This window comes from Microplitis mediator, chromosome 9 (genome assembly GCF_029852145.1).
Source record: "Microplitis mediator isolate UGA2020A chromosome 9, iyMicMedi2.1, whole genome shotgun sequence".
Taxonomy (NCBI): Eukaryota; Metazoa; Arthropoda; class Insecta; order Hymenoptera; family Braconidae; genus Microplitis; species Microplitis mediator.
In genome coordinates this window covers 7,165,057-7,184,386 of record NC_079977.1, presented here as the reverse complement: position 1 = coordinate 7,184,386, position 19,330 = coordinate 7,165,057, and the positions used below count along the sequence as shown (strand labels likewise).

General features: G+C 29.8%; 1 protein-coding gene and 1 non-coding gene across 2 annotated transcripts in view; both read right to left on the bottom strand.

Annotated features, from left to right (window-relative positions):
* Positions 1 to 543: 543 nt before the first annotated feature.
* LOC130675239 (small nucleolar RNA U3) lies at positions 544 to 758 on the bottom strand. The gene has a single exon (XR_008991244.1). It is a non-coding gene; the product is annotated as a small nucleolar RNA U3 (small nucleolar RNA).
* Positions 759 to 1,729: 971 nt separating this feature from the next.
* Positions 1,730 to 19,330, bottom strand: part of LOC130674921 (protein unc-13 homolog B-like) — a 34,485-nt gene continuing 16,884 nt past the window's right edge. Inside the window, exons 5-10 of the mRNA XM_057480375.1 lie at positions 13,656 to 13,797; positions 13,170 to 13,571; positions 12,932 to 13,082; positions 6,699 to 7,376; positions 2,751 to 2,972; positions 1,730 to 2,680 (exon numbers count right to left, since the gene is read on the bottom strand). Of these exons, the coding sequence (XP_057336358.1) occupies positions 2,252 to 2,680; positions 2,751 to 2,972; positions 6,699 to 7,376; positions 12,932 to 13,082; positions 13,170 to 13,571; positions 13,656 to 13,797 (2,024 nt within the window). The 3' untranslated portion in view covers positions 1,730 to 2,251. The remainder of the gene's footprint in view (positions 2,681 to 2,750; positions 2,973 to 6,698; positions 7,377 to 12,931; positions 13,083 to 13,169; positions 13,572 to 13,655; positions 13,798 to 19,330) is intronic.

Sequence of the window (19,330 nt, the reverse complement as noted above, 5' to 3'; positions counted from 1 at the left end):
TGAAAAATTTTGGTGTGCCTATTGCTATATATTTTATTAGTTCAACTACTGCTCCCGGAATGTTCAACTACTGCGGCTTGTCAGAGTTGAGTTTTCAACTACTCCTTTCATAGTCTATCTTAAAAACGTTGTCAAAATATAAATATTCAATTATCTGCGTTTTTTTGCGCTTCAATCAATTCAAAATTATCTAGATTTTCATGAAAATCATTAATTTGAACTAATAATTACAACTTTATATATTAAAAGTAGGGTCAAATACGTTTTACTTTGAAACCTGTTCAACTACTGGGTACTTTACCTTATTTAAAACTACGAAAAATAACTGAAAAAAACATGGTTTTTCATTTCATTACTCAATTTATTCTGCTCTAAAATAATTCATTAAATTAGTTAACGGTACTTGAAATTAACTGTGAAGTACATGAATAACTATTAATTAACAGTTTCTAACTGTAAAACTGTTGTGTATAAAAATTTTGGTGGCTAAATTAATTGTCTGACTTTGAAGTCGGACTCAGGAAATTAATTTGTAATTAAATAACCACTCAGAAAATCCACTTCCCAAGCCCTTCGAACCGAAAGTTCGAAGGGTGAACGATCATCGATGACTGAGTTTCTGCTACGAGCAAAAACTCAGTCTTCCTCACGCTCAGGGAAGAGGATCATTCCTCGTCATCATGGCTGTATCGACTCAACTATAGAGTAGAGAGGATGTGAAGATATACTACAGAAATGATCCTGTGAAGTATGATCTTTATAAATCCTCGCTTTCGATGGCTTATAAAATCTATATGACAAGTATTGGACTAGGAAAAACAATTTCCCAGTTTAGCCGCCTAGCGGCCGACCCGGAACTGTATGAATTCTATCAGTTATTTCTACAGACTGTTACCGAGGAGGTTTCTACGGTACTCAGAAATGCTCTCATGATAAATATTTTATTTCAGATACCTATCTTATCACTTAATAAATGTAAAGCTAATGTCTCATTCATTGTTGATTTGTCTATTTGATGATATCTACACAATAGTAAAAAGTGGAATCCATTATTAATAATTAGTACTATTATGTACTGAATGTAAAGTAATTTACTAATTTTTGTAGATTCCTAAAAACTCCTATCAATTATTTCAAAAAGTAAGTAAATATTATTACTAAAAATCAATATTTTCTAAGATTTGATTTTACATTTTATGGGAATTGAATACTACGTAAACTTCAATAATTAATATCTCAGAAAATATCAATCTTAGTGATTTGGTGCTAAGGACTTTTTTTGTAGGAAATTAAATTTCGTATAAAATTGTCATTTACATTTTTTCTGTAGGTATTGTTGTTGAGAGAAAAAACAAGAATCCTATGAAAAAATTCAGTTTAGCGGTCCATACTACCCCACCCGTATGAGTTACGACTTCGTGACAATGGGCACTTTTGTAGAGCATTCAATTCTGAGAAAATCCCGACTTTGGGTGAGATGATATCATAAAATGCCGCGGAGTTATAGAAGTTGAAAAAAAAATCAAAGTTCCCGTGTATTTTAAATGGGAAATCTTCACACGCTGTGGTCAAGTACTTAATATTAATATTAAGGGCTCAAACTCTCAGGGAATTTTTTTAGGGATATTGTCAACAAAATTTCGGGATGGGAGCGAAAAAAAAATAGTCGCAAAAAAAAAGCACCCTAATAATTATATAAAAATTTTTATATTATTATGCATCACCTCTATCCAACTGTATATAATTCATATATAACTGTATACAGATATATAAAATCTTTTTTCATCGGGAAATTACAAAAAAATAAACAGAAGTATTGAAAAATAAGTTATAGAGTGTTTGATTTAAAAAATGTCAGATGTCGGCTATCTTCAGGGTCATTCTTAGGAATATGAAAATAAAAATAATATTTGTATAGTTCTGAAATTAATTACATTTAAATCAAGGATTTAATGCAATAGTCTAATCAATCTGAGCTATTCATCACACAATACATTTTTTTTTATATTTTTAATACATCATATATAATAGTTTATTATTATGGTGTCAATTATACTATTGCACGCCTCATAACGCGAAGCGTTTGAGGTTGTGCATTACTCTCAACATGTCCCAGTCAAGCAATTTGCCGGACTTAAATTGCGTGTATTATTATTATATAATATATTAGATAATTTTTTTTTTTTATATATTTTGAATAAACACGGACCACAAAAATAAATAGTAAATACGAAAAAGGAGGTTAAATACACTACACCACGTGGTTCTGAATCTTCATAACAATTTTCCTCAATCCTTTAAGTAATCGTATGAATACAGTTTTCTCACAAGATTGAGCGTAAAGTGTTAGACTACCGTCCAGTAGATCCATTAGCGGCGGTAGAACATAATCAGCTTCGACAGCAACCGCATTGTGCTGTGCCGGCTGCATCAAATCAACTTGCCCGCCTCTTTTTATCGCCAATAGAAAATCCCCAAGTTCTCGGACGGAAACAGTTATTCTCGGTTCTAAACTCTTGACGAATAACATCGCGAGCTCATCAAGAGCACCATTTAATTGATGCTGTAGCTCAATAAGAATATTTTTTGCGTCATTTTCTAACTTGTCACCGCCCATTGATTCAAACATTTTCTCTAGTTGTACTCGCAATTGTTGAATGTTGTTCATTAATATACAGGCCTTTAAATTAATAAATTTAATGCATTTAATTTTTAATCAATTGAATATTATTAATTATTATATTGCTTACAATTCTTTCGTCTTTAAGGTGACCTGGGAATTCTCTCTTGACAATATCCGAATATGACATCATTACTTTAACAATAGTCTTAGCGAATCTCTTCATATATTTCTTCCATGTTTGAGGATCAGGACACCCAAGTCTTGATAAGACGTCAAAACATTTGGTCAATTGTGTAAATACGTCGACTACTGATGCACTGAAAAGGGCGTGCTCGCTGCTCTTTTGGAACTATAATTATTAAATTTTATTTTATTTATTTAACTACTAATTAATGTGATATTCCATTTTAATTACGAGGGCTTTAATTATTTTCTTTTAGGTTACGACTTGAGTTTGTTGAGAAAAAAAATTTGTGCATTTAAAATTATCTACTTCAAGTTAGTATTTTCATAAATTATAAATCTAAATTGATACTTGAGTTAATTAATTAGTTAAGTTTATTCAAATAACTGGGATAGTAATCCACTTGCAAGAAGTTATTGTATAGTTAAATTGAAAATTTATCAGTTTTATAAATAATTATGTTGATATAAGAGTCTTTATTTTATTATTTTAGACATTGGTTAATAATAAAATTCGTATTTTCAATAACCTGAGGCAATTGGTTTACACTGAGAAAATAATTTATCAAATATTAACAAAATTTATCAATATTTGATAAACAGCTTATTTAAATTGTTCCCAAGTCGGTCATTATCAAATATTAATACAGTTTATTAAATATTAATAAACAGCTTATTAAATATTAATAAACAGTTTATCAATTATTGATCGGCGGTTTATCAAATATTAATAAATACAGACTGATCTATAATTTACGTTTCTACATATCTTATATACTATCGCGATATGTAAGCAGTTTGTTTAGTTAATATAGGTTAGGTAGAATTTAGCAAGCCCCACTTTTTTAATCATTTTTCTATAACACTATTTTATTTTTTTTTTTTTATTATAGTCGTCCCGATAAAAGCTTGGGATTTTTTCCCACCAGTTCTTCCCCCCATTACCATAATATTAAAATGAGCGCATGTACCATTCAAATGTGCGCATGTGCAAAGCCACCAAAACCAACATTTAAACGGTGGGGGAAGAAGCCGTGGTGGGGAAAAAATCCCAAACTTTCGTCGGGATGACTATATTTCAACAAGCATAAAAACAATTTATTAGTTGTAACGCATGTATAAGGCAATATGTTAGGTTAGAGGGTACAACGCCACCACACTCATTAATACTATATACAAATCTCACATATCAATAGTTGATAAAAGTTTATCAAATATTAATAAACTTCTATTAAATATTGATCAGCGACCTATTAAATGTTAATATCAATTTATTAATATTTAGTCGATGGAAAGATCGATATTTGATATGTGTAGGATAGTATTTAATAAATACAGTCGAATATTTGATAAATCAATTTATCAAATATTAGTAAATTTTTCTCTCAGTGTATATTTCCGGTATGGAATTTTATAAATTAACTTTTTAAATTTAAGTTTACAAAAAAAGTTCATAGAATGTAATACAATTGTAGTCATTAAAATATGTGTAAAATGTGATAGTAATTTTATGGTAATAATTAAATAATTATTTGAATTTAATAAAATGTAAGAGCAAAATGATCTTAAAAAAAACAATCAAAATATTTTTCGCAAAAAATATAAACCTTTGAATTAATTGAATTTATTAATAACTGTAATGATATTTTTTTAAATTGCAAATAATAAGGGAAATTTTAGTCCACTTAATTTACTCTTAGCCGAGTTTGGCGGAAATTAATAAATGGATTTTTTTTTATTGATAACATGTAAAAAATTCCGTAGAATACGAAAATAATAATAAAAAAGATCAATTCGGCCGCGTTTTTCAAATAAATAATAAAATAACAATAAGGATGCCGAGACACCGTGTATTTTCATTAAAAAACTTTAATCTATTAATGTAAAGCCCTATGATGACTGGTGTTAAATTAAAGGGCGATAAATTCTGAATAAGAAGTCAAAAACCAATCTCCCGGGGTTTATTATGTTCGCGAAGAAAATTAATTAAAAAAACAAAATAATTAGTTGTTTTCTTGCGCGCGCCCTCTAGCTCAGTTTCTGCAGCTCTGTTACCGACAGCGCCCTAGCGGATCCGAATTACGGTAAATACAGTGATTTACCGTAATTTACGGTGCCTAGCAGAATTACTGTAAATTACGGTAATCTACGGCAAATCACGGTAGATTGCCGTAATTTACCGTAATTTTACGGCGCCTAGCAGAATTACCGTAATTTGCCGTAGATTACCGTAATTTACGGTACTTCTGCTAGGCACCGTAAATTACGGTAAATCACTGTATTTACCGTAATTCGGATCCGCTAGGGCGTTGTCGGTAACAGAGCTGCAGAAACTGAGCTAGAGGGCGCGCGCAAGAAAACAACTAATTATTTTGCTTTTTTAATTAATTTTTTTCGCGAACATAATAAACCCCGGGATATTGGTTTTTGACTTTTCTTATTCAGAATTTATCGCTCTTTAATTTAATACCAGTCATCATAGGGCCTTATTTTATTTTTATTTTATTTATTCATTTCGATCCTGGAGTTGACTCCTTGGGACCATATTTTTTTTACATTAATTACAAAGTTTTTATCTATTTTAATACATTTTATATATTTCTAAGACACAGCATTGACAGACTTTACATTAATAGATTAAAGTTTTTTAATGAAAATACATGGTGTCTCGGCATCCCTATTGTTATTTTATTATTTATTTGAAAAACGCGGCCGAATTGATCTTTTTTATTATTATTTTCGTGATCTACGTAATATTTTACTAATTATCAATAAAAAAAAATCCATGTATTAATTTCCCCCAAACTCGGTTAAGAGTAAATTAAGTGGACTATTTTTGTAAAATAGAGAGATCTAGTAAATTATTATGAGTGCACGGTATTAAAAATGAACTTAAATACTAAAATAAAATGAAATATTTTCAAAATTCCCGTGATGAAAATTAATAGCTCATTAATAAAAACAACTTAATAACACATTTCTACTGCGACTCAGCAGCCCAATTAATAAAGTGCGTGACTATATAAATTCAAAAACCAGCATTTGCGACCTGAGACTTGAAAAAAAAAACTCAACCGATCTGAAAAAGATCCCCATGTAGAACAATTACCGGCATTTTATTTTTTTTAACCCGTCCTCAATACCAAAATGTCAGGGTACGCAAGATAATAAACTGAATGAAAGTTAATAAAAAAAAAAAAATAATAAAAAAATTTATTTAACTGAAAGATTAATCGACTTAAATCAACTAAATTGACGGAGATTTAAAAAATAATAAATTTTCATTCAAAATAAACGATTATTCGTTTTGATAAAAAATATATTTAATAGTAATTTTGATTTATTTTATTTAAATTATTTGGATGTTAACTCAGTAAAATGTTAACTTATGTTGAATGAATATTATTGACGTTCAATAAAACTATCACTTCATTAAAATAAACATCTGTTTGAAATAATAATTTATTTTATAAAAATAAGGATATTGAAGTACTTGTGTTAAATAAAACTATTTCATAAATGTTAGCCATTATTTAACATAAACTATTCCAATGGCATATTTACTTGATTCAATAAATAGTTATTTGTAACAATAATTTTTTTTTTTTAAATCAATAAAGAGCTTGTGAGATAAGAAACGATCAACTCGTTTAGTTGCCTAAAATTCGAGTAAAACGATTATAAAAAAATTTAGTAGATTTATAAAATTTTCAGTAGATTAACTTTAAAAATTCAGAGTCTAACGAAGACTATAACGGAATAGAGTAATTTTTAATATGTCAATGGCATATTTACTTGATTCAATAAATAGTTACTTGAAACAACAATTTTCTTTTTCTCAGTGCAAGGAGCCAAGAGTGAAAAGCTAGTAAAATAAAAAATAAAAAATTACCCCGTCCTTTTGATCTCTATTGAAGGCACCGTGGAGATATTCGAGTGAAACGTCATCATTCTCGTTGAGCCACTGCATTACGAAAGGCTCGAACCAGGCTGGATATTCAGGGACTGCGCCCTTGTACGGCGGTACGTCCTTAACAGAGTTGGCGTGGAGCCATTGAACCCTGAATTGTAGATCCATGTAGGCCGAAGACTTGCAGAGACGATTCTGTTCATGTTCCTCGAGTGCGTACTTCATGTCTAGTGCAAATAACTCCCACATCGTCGCAGCAGACAGTTGACCGACGTTGAGCTCTTGTGGAAATTGATTTAACACCGGCGCGTAACTATTTCTATCCTCCTCAATTACCGTAACAATTAGTACTATAAGTTTGTGCCAAAAGTCCAGTGAGTCTAGACGCGGTCCGTGGTCGTCAGGGTCACGTTTAGCTTCGTTCGGGTCGATTTGAAACTCCCGGTTGTACAGCTCGTGGCAGTATGCAAAGAGAAACTGATAAGTTGAACGCAGATCTGATTTAACACAGTCCTTTACTACTGTACTCGCGCACGGCGGGCTCGATAACTCCTGGACTTTGATTCGGAAGAAAGTTATTCCTGTCACGAGGTCTACGGTGCTCTTCAAATCCATCAATTTCTCTTGACTATATGCCGGGAAGTTGTTTCGGTACATCCCCTGTTGAAACAATCTCATAGATTCCCATAAAAAAATATTTACCCTAGAAATTTAATGAGAAATGGCAGTGTATTTGGCACTGAAATTCCTCATAGTTTCTCATAGAACGATTGTATGAGAAAAAACGCAAAAGTCTTATTTTTTATTCAGTTCTCATAAAATCTGATAAAATTTTTATAAGAAATTTAAAATGTTTTGTATGTTTATGATATTTTATGAGACATGAAATCATAAGCAGAGCAGTCTATCATTTCAAGCGATTTTGAATAATCTTATGCGATTGAAAGGTATTTTCGTCTTATAATTAAATGAGAAAATATTAATAATCGACTGCGATTTTCCTATAAGGTTTTATGTGGAAATAGTACACTGAGAAAATAATTTTCTCCTGACAACTAAATTTTAGTTATGACAAGAAAATGATTTGATTGCCCGCATTGCCAATCATATATTTGATTATTTTAACTAAATATTTTATAATCAACCAACAAAACTAGTTATTGGAAACTATAAAATCAAATTAATTAACTGTAGAGTTTATAAAGTAGTCATAATGAAATATATGAGTGATCTTTAGAGAATGTGTTATTAATAATAATTGAATATTATTTTAAAATGACAGAATATTTATTTAACAGTTAAATAAATGCATATTCAAAAGAATAATTTATTTCCTTGCCACTTAATTTTTTTCGTACTATGACAAAAATTGTTCAGAAAAAACATTAATATTAAACATTAATGTCATAGTCTAATACAGGATACCACTATAATCAAAAATTTTCAGCGGATAATCCGTCCCATAAATGCTTCAAGCTGGCGAATATAAAAACTCTGAAATAAGTATCTTACCAGGGACACCACAAATGGTGGGCGCGATCTAGTGGCGAGCACCGAACTACTCCCGCTGCTGCTGCCTAACATTATAACTTTTTAAATCAATAATCATTAGGTTCAAATAGATATTTATTAACCTCGAACAAATATATATATTTATTCTAAATGAATATATTTTTTTGTATCTAAGTAATGTTTATTAGAGTTAATATAACAATATTTTTCTTTAATATTTGGATTTATTGGGACTATAAAATAGTTTAGTTGTCCCTTAAATAAATATTTTCTTAACTTTACCAAGTGATTTTATTATCTTAGAGAGAGAAATATTAATGTCAACCAAAAAGGGTCTATTAAATCATTTGTTAAAAATGATAAAATAGATTATATTGACGTAATAAAATTTAGTTGTCCCAAATAAATTTTAGTTTTTGATTTTAGATTTTGAATGAATTTATGCGAATGAAAGGGATTTTCGTTTTATAATTATATGAGAACGTATAAAAAATGAATTGCAATGTTCCTATGAGCTTTTATGTGGAAATAGTAGATCGTATTTTTTCAAGCAGTTTTGAATGAATTTATGAGATTGAAAGGGATTTTTGTCGTGTAATTAGATGAGACGTATGGATTATCGACTGCAATTTTCCTATGAGGTTTTATGAGGAAATACTTAATCTTTATGTCATTTCGAGTGATTTTGAATGAATTTATGCGAATGAAAGAGATTTTCGTTTTATAATTATATGAAAATGTATAATAAATTAACTGCAATGTTCCTATGAGGTTTTATATGGAAGTAGTCATCACATATTATTTCCAGAGATTTTGAATGAATTTATAAGATTAAAAAGGATTCTCGTCTTATAATTGGCTGAGAACGGATGAATCATCGATTAAGTATATCTATTAAAATCTTATAGAAACATTGCAGTTAATTTATCATACCATCTCATTAAATTATGAGACGAAAATACCGTGTAATCTTATAAATTCATTCAAAATCGCTTGAAATGATATAGCGATATCAACTATTTCCACATAAAACCTCATAGGAAGATTGTAGTTACTTAATTATACGTTCTGATTTAATTATAAGACGAAATTTCCTTTCAATTTTATTAATTTATGCGATTGAAAGGGATTTTCGTCTTATAATTAGATGAGACGTATGGATTATCGACTGCAATTTTCCTATGAGGTTTTATGAGGAAATACTTAATCTTTATGTCATTTCGAGTGATTTTGAATGAATTTATGAGAATGAAAGGGATTTTCGTTTGATAATTATATGAGAATGTATAATTGATTAACTGCAATGTCCCTATGAGGATTTATGAGGGAATAGTTGATTTTCATATCATTTCAAGCGATATTGAATGAACTAATGAAGTTGAAAACGATTTTCGTCTTATAATTAAATGTGAACGTACTAATAATCGACTAAAATTTTGCAATGAGGTTTTATATGCAAATCCTTAATCTTTCTATCATTTTACGCGATTTTGAATGAATTAATAAGATGGAAAGGCATTTTTGACTTATTATTATACGAGAACGTATGAGTAATCGACTGCAATGTCACTATGAGGATTAATACGGGAATAGTTTGTCTTATTGTTTTAAGCGGTTATAAAATATCATTCAACATTAATAGGCTCCTACACGGAGAGAATTTTATGGTAAAAGTTACCAGCAAGTTATAGTACAATTCTTAAACTGAATTATATGATTGATAATATCATTTAAATTATTAAATAAACAATCTGAATGGTAGTATCTACCATCTATATGGTCAAGTTTACCAATTATTTATGATAGCCAGAAATTATAACTGTTATTATATTAAATAATTACTACTATTATAAAAAATCGTAATTCTTAATAACCTGATGGTAATGGTTACTATCAGCCTGAATATTGATGACCATCTAAGCTAATAAAAAATTTAAATATAAACGTTATAGTCTGACGCTTGTCTATGTGTAATTTGTTTAACTGGGGAAGTGATTAATTTCACACACACACACACACACACACACACACACACACACACACACACACACACACACACATATATATATATATATATATATATATATATATATATATATATGCACACAAACACACACACACACACACCTACGCACGGGTTCGCACACATGACATACACATGGGTGCGCACACATACCCGCACACCTGCACACACTTACCTGCACACATACGTACACTTATCCGCACACATGCGCACACTTACCCGCACACATACGCACACATGCACACGCACGCGCGCGCTTGCACTCATACACCCACTCGGACATACACACACGCGACACTCATGCACACACACATTCTTAGTTAAGAATTTTTACAACTTTGAATGGTAATAGTTACCATCATCGATTGTAACAATTATAATTTTTAATAATGACAATTAGCATCTTCGATAGTAACCGTTACCATCATCAATTGTAACTGTTATCATTTTCAATAGTAATACTAATCAGTATAACCACTGAAAAATGTTATTACCATTTTAGATAGTTAAAATTACAATTTTTGTATTGTAGATACAATAATTAATTTCTCTCCGTGTAGATATAATAATTTTTCTTTATGTAAAATCTTCAAACATTACGTAGGTAAAAACATTTTTTTAAAAATTATAAAAAAATTTTTTTTTCTAATCGATTTAAATCGTTCCTTTTAATAAGGGATGTCATTAAGCTTCATATTTTTCAATAGTCGACCACAACAAATCCACTAAAAGTAAAAGATTTTCTGAGAGTTACTGATTTTGAAAAAAGTCTCATCGAATCTCATAAATCTAGCGTTTTCGAAAAATAGATTTTATGAGAAATTTATGTCATTATGATATACACCAAGTTCTCATCGGATCTCATAGGATGACAATTTCAACATGAAAAAATAAAATTTATTATAATTCTTTCAAATTTGTTTAGTAGAAATAATATAGTTAATAATCATGTAGGAACTTTTTATTTACTTGAACATTTGAATAGTAATTTAAGAGAAATTTCTTGTTAGATAAGTCTCTTAGAAACTCATAAATCAAGTAATCACATAAATATATTTTTATGAGAAATTGATGTGTATTTGGCACTGAAATTACTCATTAAATCTTTTAAAATTTTTGCATTCATTACTCTGCGGAAATGTCTTATAAAATCTTTTAAATACTCTAAAATTTTTCAAGAGAATTCAACTTTAGATAAAGTCCCATTCAAACTCATAAAACTCGTAGGTGTTTTTACATAAATAGAATTGATGAGATTTTGAGAGACTTTTACGTATCAGGATATTCTGTATAAACTCTCATTAAGAGTAAAGTAGTAAATACTTATAAAAACTCATAAAGAAATTTTCTATATTCAATCTTATAGAAATTTCTGACGATTTAACTTATAGTATCTCATAACATAAAAATTCTCATTCATTCCCATAAAAATTGTATAAGATATATCGCTTAAGATCATGAAAAAAATAAAAACCCATAAATTCTCATAAAGAGTTTTATGAGCAAATTTTTCGTTTCTCATAGAAAATTTTGTAGCTCATAAAGTCTCATAGAAAAATATGTTTTTTTTATGAGAATCTATGAGTTTGTTTCAACAGGGTCGATAAATCAATACGCAGTGAATTGTGTAACTGGTCTAGAAGTTTTACGAACTTTTCTTTCTGTAAATAAATTAATTCTTGTAGAAGAATCAATAATTCGACTAAAAAAAAAATTGTGCATCACAAAATTCTTTAAAAAATCATTTTTTTACTCATTCATCAAATCAGAATAAAGTCAATAAATTTTGAAGCCTCGATACTTTTTACCAAAATTTTTTTTAACTTATTTCCAATCTTATTGTTTGAAAGCTTGTTCATTTAGCTTTAATGTACATTTTTGACTTCCCGCTAAGAAAATCGATGATTTTCAATAATTTCAGGAAGTTATTGTTTTCACTCCGATTTTCGAAAATCGAGTTTTCATCAGATGTGTGTATGTGTGTGTGTGTGTGTGTGTGTGTGTGTGTGTGTGTGTGTGTGTGTGTGTGTGTGTGTGTGTGTGTGTGTGTGTGTGTGTGTGTGTGTGTGTGTGTGTGTGTGTGTGTGTGAGTGTGTGTGCGCGTGTGTGTGTGAACGGTCTATAACTTTTTAACTAATGAACCGATTTGGATGGTTAAGGTGGCAATCAAAAGAGCTTGTTGGCCATCAACTTTCCTAAAAATTTCAGATCTTTTGGTCAAGTAGACTCGAGAATATTTGCGAATTACGAAAAACAAAATTTTTTTTTTTTAGTTTTTTTATTGATTTCTCAGAAACGAGTTGAACGATCGACTTCAAAATCTACTCAGCTCTAGAACTTTATAAGCCGCGTCGAATGCGACTACAACCATATCAATCGGTTAATTTGTTCGAGAGATATCGTTGGAGAAAGAAATGAGAAGAGGTTGCATTGTGAAACGAGCCTGAAAGGGTTCTTGAGTAACGGATGGAGCTGTTTCCCAGGAAATTACAGCATTTCTCACTCCCCTTTCTTTCTTCATTCGCCTTAACTTACTCTTCTAACTCTGTCTTTTAGCATCAACATGGAAATGGAACTCTTCTCTATTCCCACACATTCATACATATTTACTTACATACATACATATATTAATCTATATGTATCTATATATATATTGAGTTATATAAATTTATATACTTACACCAAAATTACTAGCAGCAAATCTGTCACTAGCTGAAACAGCAGACGGCGCAGTTGTATGGGCAAAGTAAGCATTTATATTTGCCAAAAGTGTTGACATTACTGCCGGCACTCCTGGAGACAAGGACTTTGTTGACAAACAGTGAAAATGCCTAATAAAAAACCAATAAAACTAATTATAACTTAACCCAAACTAACTATTTGTCATCAGTAATTAATAATTAATTAAAAATACTGACGTCATAGCTCGATAAATGCTTTCAATTCCGTAACGCATCGCAAATTCGTCGACTAATTCTTCACCAAGAGGGTCAAAGTATACTTTCCATGCGTAAGCACCTTCAGCTTGAGGCAATTGAACCATACCGCCATTTTCTTCACACAAACTGTGGAATAAATTTTCATGGAGACAAGTGTATTGGACATGATATGGCGCAACTTTTTCTTCTCCTTCTATTTCAACACTTATGTGCAGTCTTATTGCACCAGAAACGGCATTGTCGTCGGTACGTTGTTCTAAGTTATACCACACGTCCATCTCACCACTGAGTGTTCGTACTTCGATGATTGTCTGCCCGAGAAAGTCATTGTCTTCATTCCACACTTTGACTTTTATACGATCTGACGAGTTATGGCACTCGCTAGAAATAAGGTTAATAAAAAAAAATAAAAATAATTTATACAATTACTGAGCATTGGAGAGCTTGAGAAATAATTATGCGTACAAGTAAAACTTTTCATGCCAAACGGGATTTAATTCTTGAGTTATTGTTCTTGTACGTTCCTTAACTTCACCTACTTGAACTGTTACGTAGGGATCTGAAGTACCGTTTCTGTCGTTGGCAATAAGTCCTTGCGCGCAGATAACTAAAAAATAATTGCTCAATTAATTATATAACGTTAATTGGTTACTTAATTACCTGATTTTTTACTTTAATATTGATAATGGAATATTGTTATTCCTGCATTTTTATACTGGCCCTAAGAATCAAATCATCATCAGTTATTTTGTTTAAAATGAATCTTGACAATGGAATATTTTTATTTCTACATTTTTATACTGGCTCGAAGGACCACCCTCGCGGATTCGGGGTTACTGTGAAATCACAGTGAAATCAATTTTACCGTAAGTTTACTGTGTATTGATGGTAATTTCATAGTGAATTCACAGTCGTTTTGTGCCATTTCGTCACTCTGGTTATATAGTAATTTTACAGTAATTTTACAATTAAATTACCATACTTTCATGATAATTTTACTGTCGATCAGCTATCGATTTATGGTAACTCAACAATGGTAACACTGAGGCTTTATCATGGGTTCACAGTCAGTTTATCGTGATTTCACTACGAATTCACTGTGATTCCATAGTAATCTGACAGTGTTAACTCTGTGACTTTACAATAGTTTCACAGTCAGTTCATAGTGGTTTAACCATGAATTTACCGTGATCCCATGAAAACCTAGTAGTATTAGCACTGTGATTCTATGATATTTTCACAGCAAATTATTAGCGTTTTCTCCATGATTTCACTCTACTTTGATAGTGATCTGATACGGTACATCTATCATTAATCCAATTTCAAAATAAAAAATTTGAATTTTTAATGTCATTAATCGATAGAAATGGAATTTAAAAAAAAATAATATCAATTATTTCATAAATGCTCCTATAATTATTTGTAAGTTTAGCAAATATTTGGGCACAAATGTATTTTATTTATTATAAATTTAGCTATTTTAGGAATTTCTGAGCGAAACTTTATCTGTAATTGTCTAATTTAGTTAATTTCATAAAAGCTTAAGACGGTAAAATTCTTCAGAATTATGAAAAAAAATAAATAAATAAAAAAATTGAATAACTTTTTTTTTAAAACTGTATAAATTGAATTTAAACTACTGCAAAAAATAAAGAGAATATCATTTAGATTAATATTTCAATAGTAAATATTTATTATTTATCATAATTTAAAATAAAATATTCTTAAATTAAGAAAACTTGATGATTTACAAATGAAGGCAAAAATTTTTTTTTGATAAATATCGAATTCTTTTAATTTTATAGTATTTAATAAAATAATTTTTCTTATAGCTTAGTCTTGAGTATATATAGTATTGAATAGCATGAAGTAACAGATTAAATATTCAGTTCCGAATGCGTGTGGTGGCCGAGCGGGCTAAAGTACATGACTTAAGCTACTCTCAATCGAAGGGTCGGCAGTTCGAGTCCCATCATGCGTTAAAAAAAAATAAAATTCCTTCTTTACCGAGGGTAAAAAAATAGCATGTAATCCTCCAGAGGAATAATTACATGAAGTCGTAAAAAGGGATGGGGATACTAAATAATTTTTTTAAACAAGAAAAATTATTTATTGAAAAACCAAGATTAGGATTATTGTTGCTATTATAATATTATTATTAATTTTATTATTATTATCTTTGAATCAATAAATATAGGATCTCAATATTGCCCCTAAATCTCGATGAAAACTAAGCAGATCCAGGATTAAATGATTAAGAAATCACAGTAATATTACTGTCAATTCACAGCGATATTATTGTGATTTCACGAAGAATCTATAGTAAGACTGCTGTGAAATCACTGTATGATCACGGTATTATTACTGAGAAAGCATGACTGAAGCACTGCAGATCCAGCATAAACTGATAGTGAAATCACTGTAAATACACAGTAATACTACTGTCAACTTACAGCTATACTACTGTAAATTGACTGTTATGCTATTGTGATTCTACTGTGAATCGATGGTGAAATCATCATAAAATTACCATCGGATGATAATTATCACACAGTAAGCAAATGGCACAAAGTTACAGTGATTTCACTGTCATTTCACTATGATTTCACCGAAATTTCACCATGATTTCGGAGTAATCCCGAGTCCGCGAGGGCAACGTCACTATTAACCATATTGTTTAAATAAATTACGTAGAAAGTTCAAGTTATGTTATGGGAACAGTTGTTAGAGTAGAGTAAAGTAGTAACCGCGAGAGAGAGAGTCAGATGGAAATGAGTTGTCGTCTCGCTGGTAAATGGGAGTTGTGAAACTGTACAAGGCATTGTACACAAGAATATTGAAGACATCTTAGATACGGTGCAGTTTAAAAGTTTCTGGCGCATTTCTTGGACCAGTAACTTATGGCAGGTACTTACGCATGGCTTGCTGAAGATCTGCTCAAGGCTCAAGGTCCATTTTAAGACTTGAGCAGATCTTGAGCAAGCCATGCGCAACTACTTTCAACTATAGTCTTTCTCCAGAATTGAGTTATAATCTGGCACGAATTTCTTGTGTAAGGCTTGCACTAGACTTGCTATTGAAATCTTGCCACAAGTATCTGCAGCAAGACACATAGGTAGGAAAAGACACTAACGTCTATCGAACTTGAGACCAGGCTTGCTCAAGCCTTGAACAAGATTTTTATATGGGTTGCGTTTGTGTTGATTTTTAACACAAATTTTGTGTTAAATAATTGAACACATAAAATCTGTTATATTAACAGAAAATTTGTATAAATTTAATAGACTTGTCGTGTTAGAAGTACACTGAAAGAAAAAATCGGTTTTCTGAACTAAGAAATCGTAGTTCACAGACGACTCAGCTATTGAAGTCAGTTTCAGTAACTAATATGCCACAGTAAAGTGCTCTACGACTACATAGTCGTTCTTACTATTTTTAGTTACATATACTAAGATAGCATTAATGAACATAACTAGTTTAGGGAAAGTTTTTATTACTATCAGTTTAAAGATAACATAACTATAATTTATATTGTAGTAAGCAATTTATTCTTAGTCTAATAAACAATAAGATTATTGTGATGTTAATAATGTATACTTAGTTCTTCAGATCATTTATAATTGTAGCCATAAGTATTTGTGTCTAGATGTACACACTAGAAAATCGAATTTTCTGAGAATGTACTAATTGGACTTATTGTAACTAAACATTCGTAGTTGCCATTTCCATAAGTAAGTATTGCAAGAAACAAAATTATTTAGCGATCTGTACTGCAGGTTTGGGTTCATCCTTACTAATTTTTTTTTTCTTTAATAGCCAGCATTTATGTGATCAATACAAAAAAATTTTTTCTATTACCTTAAATGTACTTGATGTTTTTCTATTATAACAAAAATTATTTTAGGATACCTTAATGTTAAACATTAAGGTCTTAATGTAATTTAGTAAATACTATATTACAATCAAAAATGATACTTGTCACTCTGTCGAATAACAGAGAAATACTCATGCCAGAATTATTCTCAAGCTTGGAATATAATACATCTGAAATAAGTTTCTTACCAGGGACACTACAAAAGGTGGGCGCGATCTAGTGGCGAAAACCGAACTACTCCTGCTGCTGTTGCCTTGCTTTGATGACTTCCCTCTCCTCCATGTATATCTTTTCTCCCAGGAAATTTATCCCTTAGTTTAAGCAACTATTCTGTTTTGGTTCGAGCATAAAAAGTTCTTGCGTTAAATAATAGTACTCATTCCGAGAAATTTTATTTTCTTCAAACAAAAAAGTGCAGATTGCTACAAAAAACTAATATATCTTGCTTCAAAAAAATATCTAATATTGAGAAATAAAAACTTCTGTAACAAGTCCAAATTTATCTTGAATTTTTTATCTCGAATCGAAATATTTTTTTTCAAGTCAACATATTCTCACGCTTAAATCGAAAAATTTTTACCTTTTTAAAGGGTTTTAATTTCTTACTCTCTAAAACTAAATTAGTGAAAAACCACTAATTACTTGTGAATATTCACTAATCTAAATTGTCCAAAGTATACGACTATGAATTAGTGACTATTCACTTTTTGAATTAGTAAAAAAAACAACATATAGAATTAGTGAAAATTTCACTGATTGAATTAGTCAAAAATGTACTAATTCACTTGTTGACGAGGATTTATTTGGAAAAATATTGGATCGTTGCTAATAATATTGTATCAAAATATTATTATTATTATTATTATTATTATTATTTGTAATTGATTATAAAATTTTTTTAGCAACTTGATCGACTAAATTAACAATTAAAATTATTTTCGTATGGTAAATATTTATATCATAATTATACTCATAACCTGATTCTATTGTCAATGATGGTTTTGATTAAGGTTCGATAAAAAGAGTTGGAGTAAAAATATAAAGCTATTAAAAAATAACAAGATGTATCATTTAGCAACTAAATTAGGTTTTATTTAATTAACTTACCTTAATTACTACTGTTCAGTTGTATTTAAAAATTATCGTAATTAATTTTTCCCTGAATTTGATAATTCTATGACAGAATAAAAAGTCCTTAAGCGAGGCGCCACTAGTAATCATTGTAGAATCCGGGGAATCACTAATGAATTAGTGAATCTAATTCAAAATCACTAATTTTGTAGTGAATTTTAAGATCACTATTTCAATTAGTGAAATTTTCACTTATTTAGTTTTAGAGAGATAATATAGGAGATATTTTTTGTAGCCAGATATGTTAGTTTTTATTGACAATTGCATTTCTTAGTTTGAAGAAAATAAATTTTCTCGGAATAACTACTATTTTTTTAATGCGAGAATTTTTGTATGCTTCAACAAAAAAAAAAAAAAAAAATTGTTTAAGCTAAAAGAAAAATTTATTGGGAGAAAAGATAAATATTATCTTGATTGATTTTTACTTTAATAAATAATTCCGAATTGATTGGCAACAAAAAATGTTTACACGCCCTTTTGGTATAAAAAAATATTTTTTTTTTTTCACTTTTTCAATCAATCTTCACATTTTTAACAATTCGGAATTGATAAGCAAAAAAAATGTTTGATATGCTTCTTTGGCTCAGCAGAACCAATAAGGCGTATATTTTGCAATACGCACTTTTGGCATTAAGAACGCAATTTATAGCCAGGGAAACTAAATACTAATGGTATTCATAACTATATTCTCCTTTGAATTTTTTTTTACATTTGATTATTAGTCAGCAGAAATATTCTATAATCATTAAATTAACTAGAAATCGATTGTTTAGAGAACTAAGATAAAATAGTACGGTTGATACTTTTGTCAGTAGTAAAAGGAACTAAATAAATGCAGTTCTATGAGACGACAACTATACTCTTATAGTTGAGTCAACTATTGAAATTATTTCTACCAACTATCACACAGTTACTAAGCGAACATAGTTACAGTATCTAATTTATGTTAATCGAGCCAATGATAAAGGTAATATTGTGTTCACTACTAAGCCTTGATTTAAAAAGATTGAAGTTTTGTAGTGACCATAATAAGGCAAAAATAGTTTCTTAAGTTTAGTTAATGTAACTATTTTTTCGTGCTGATTCACACTAGTATATAGTTCCAGTAACAATAAAAATTGGTTAGGGAGACTAT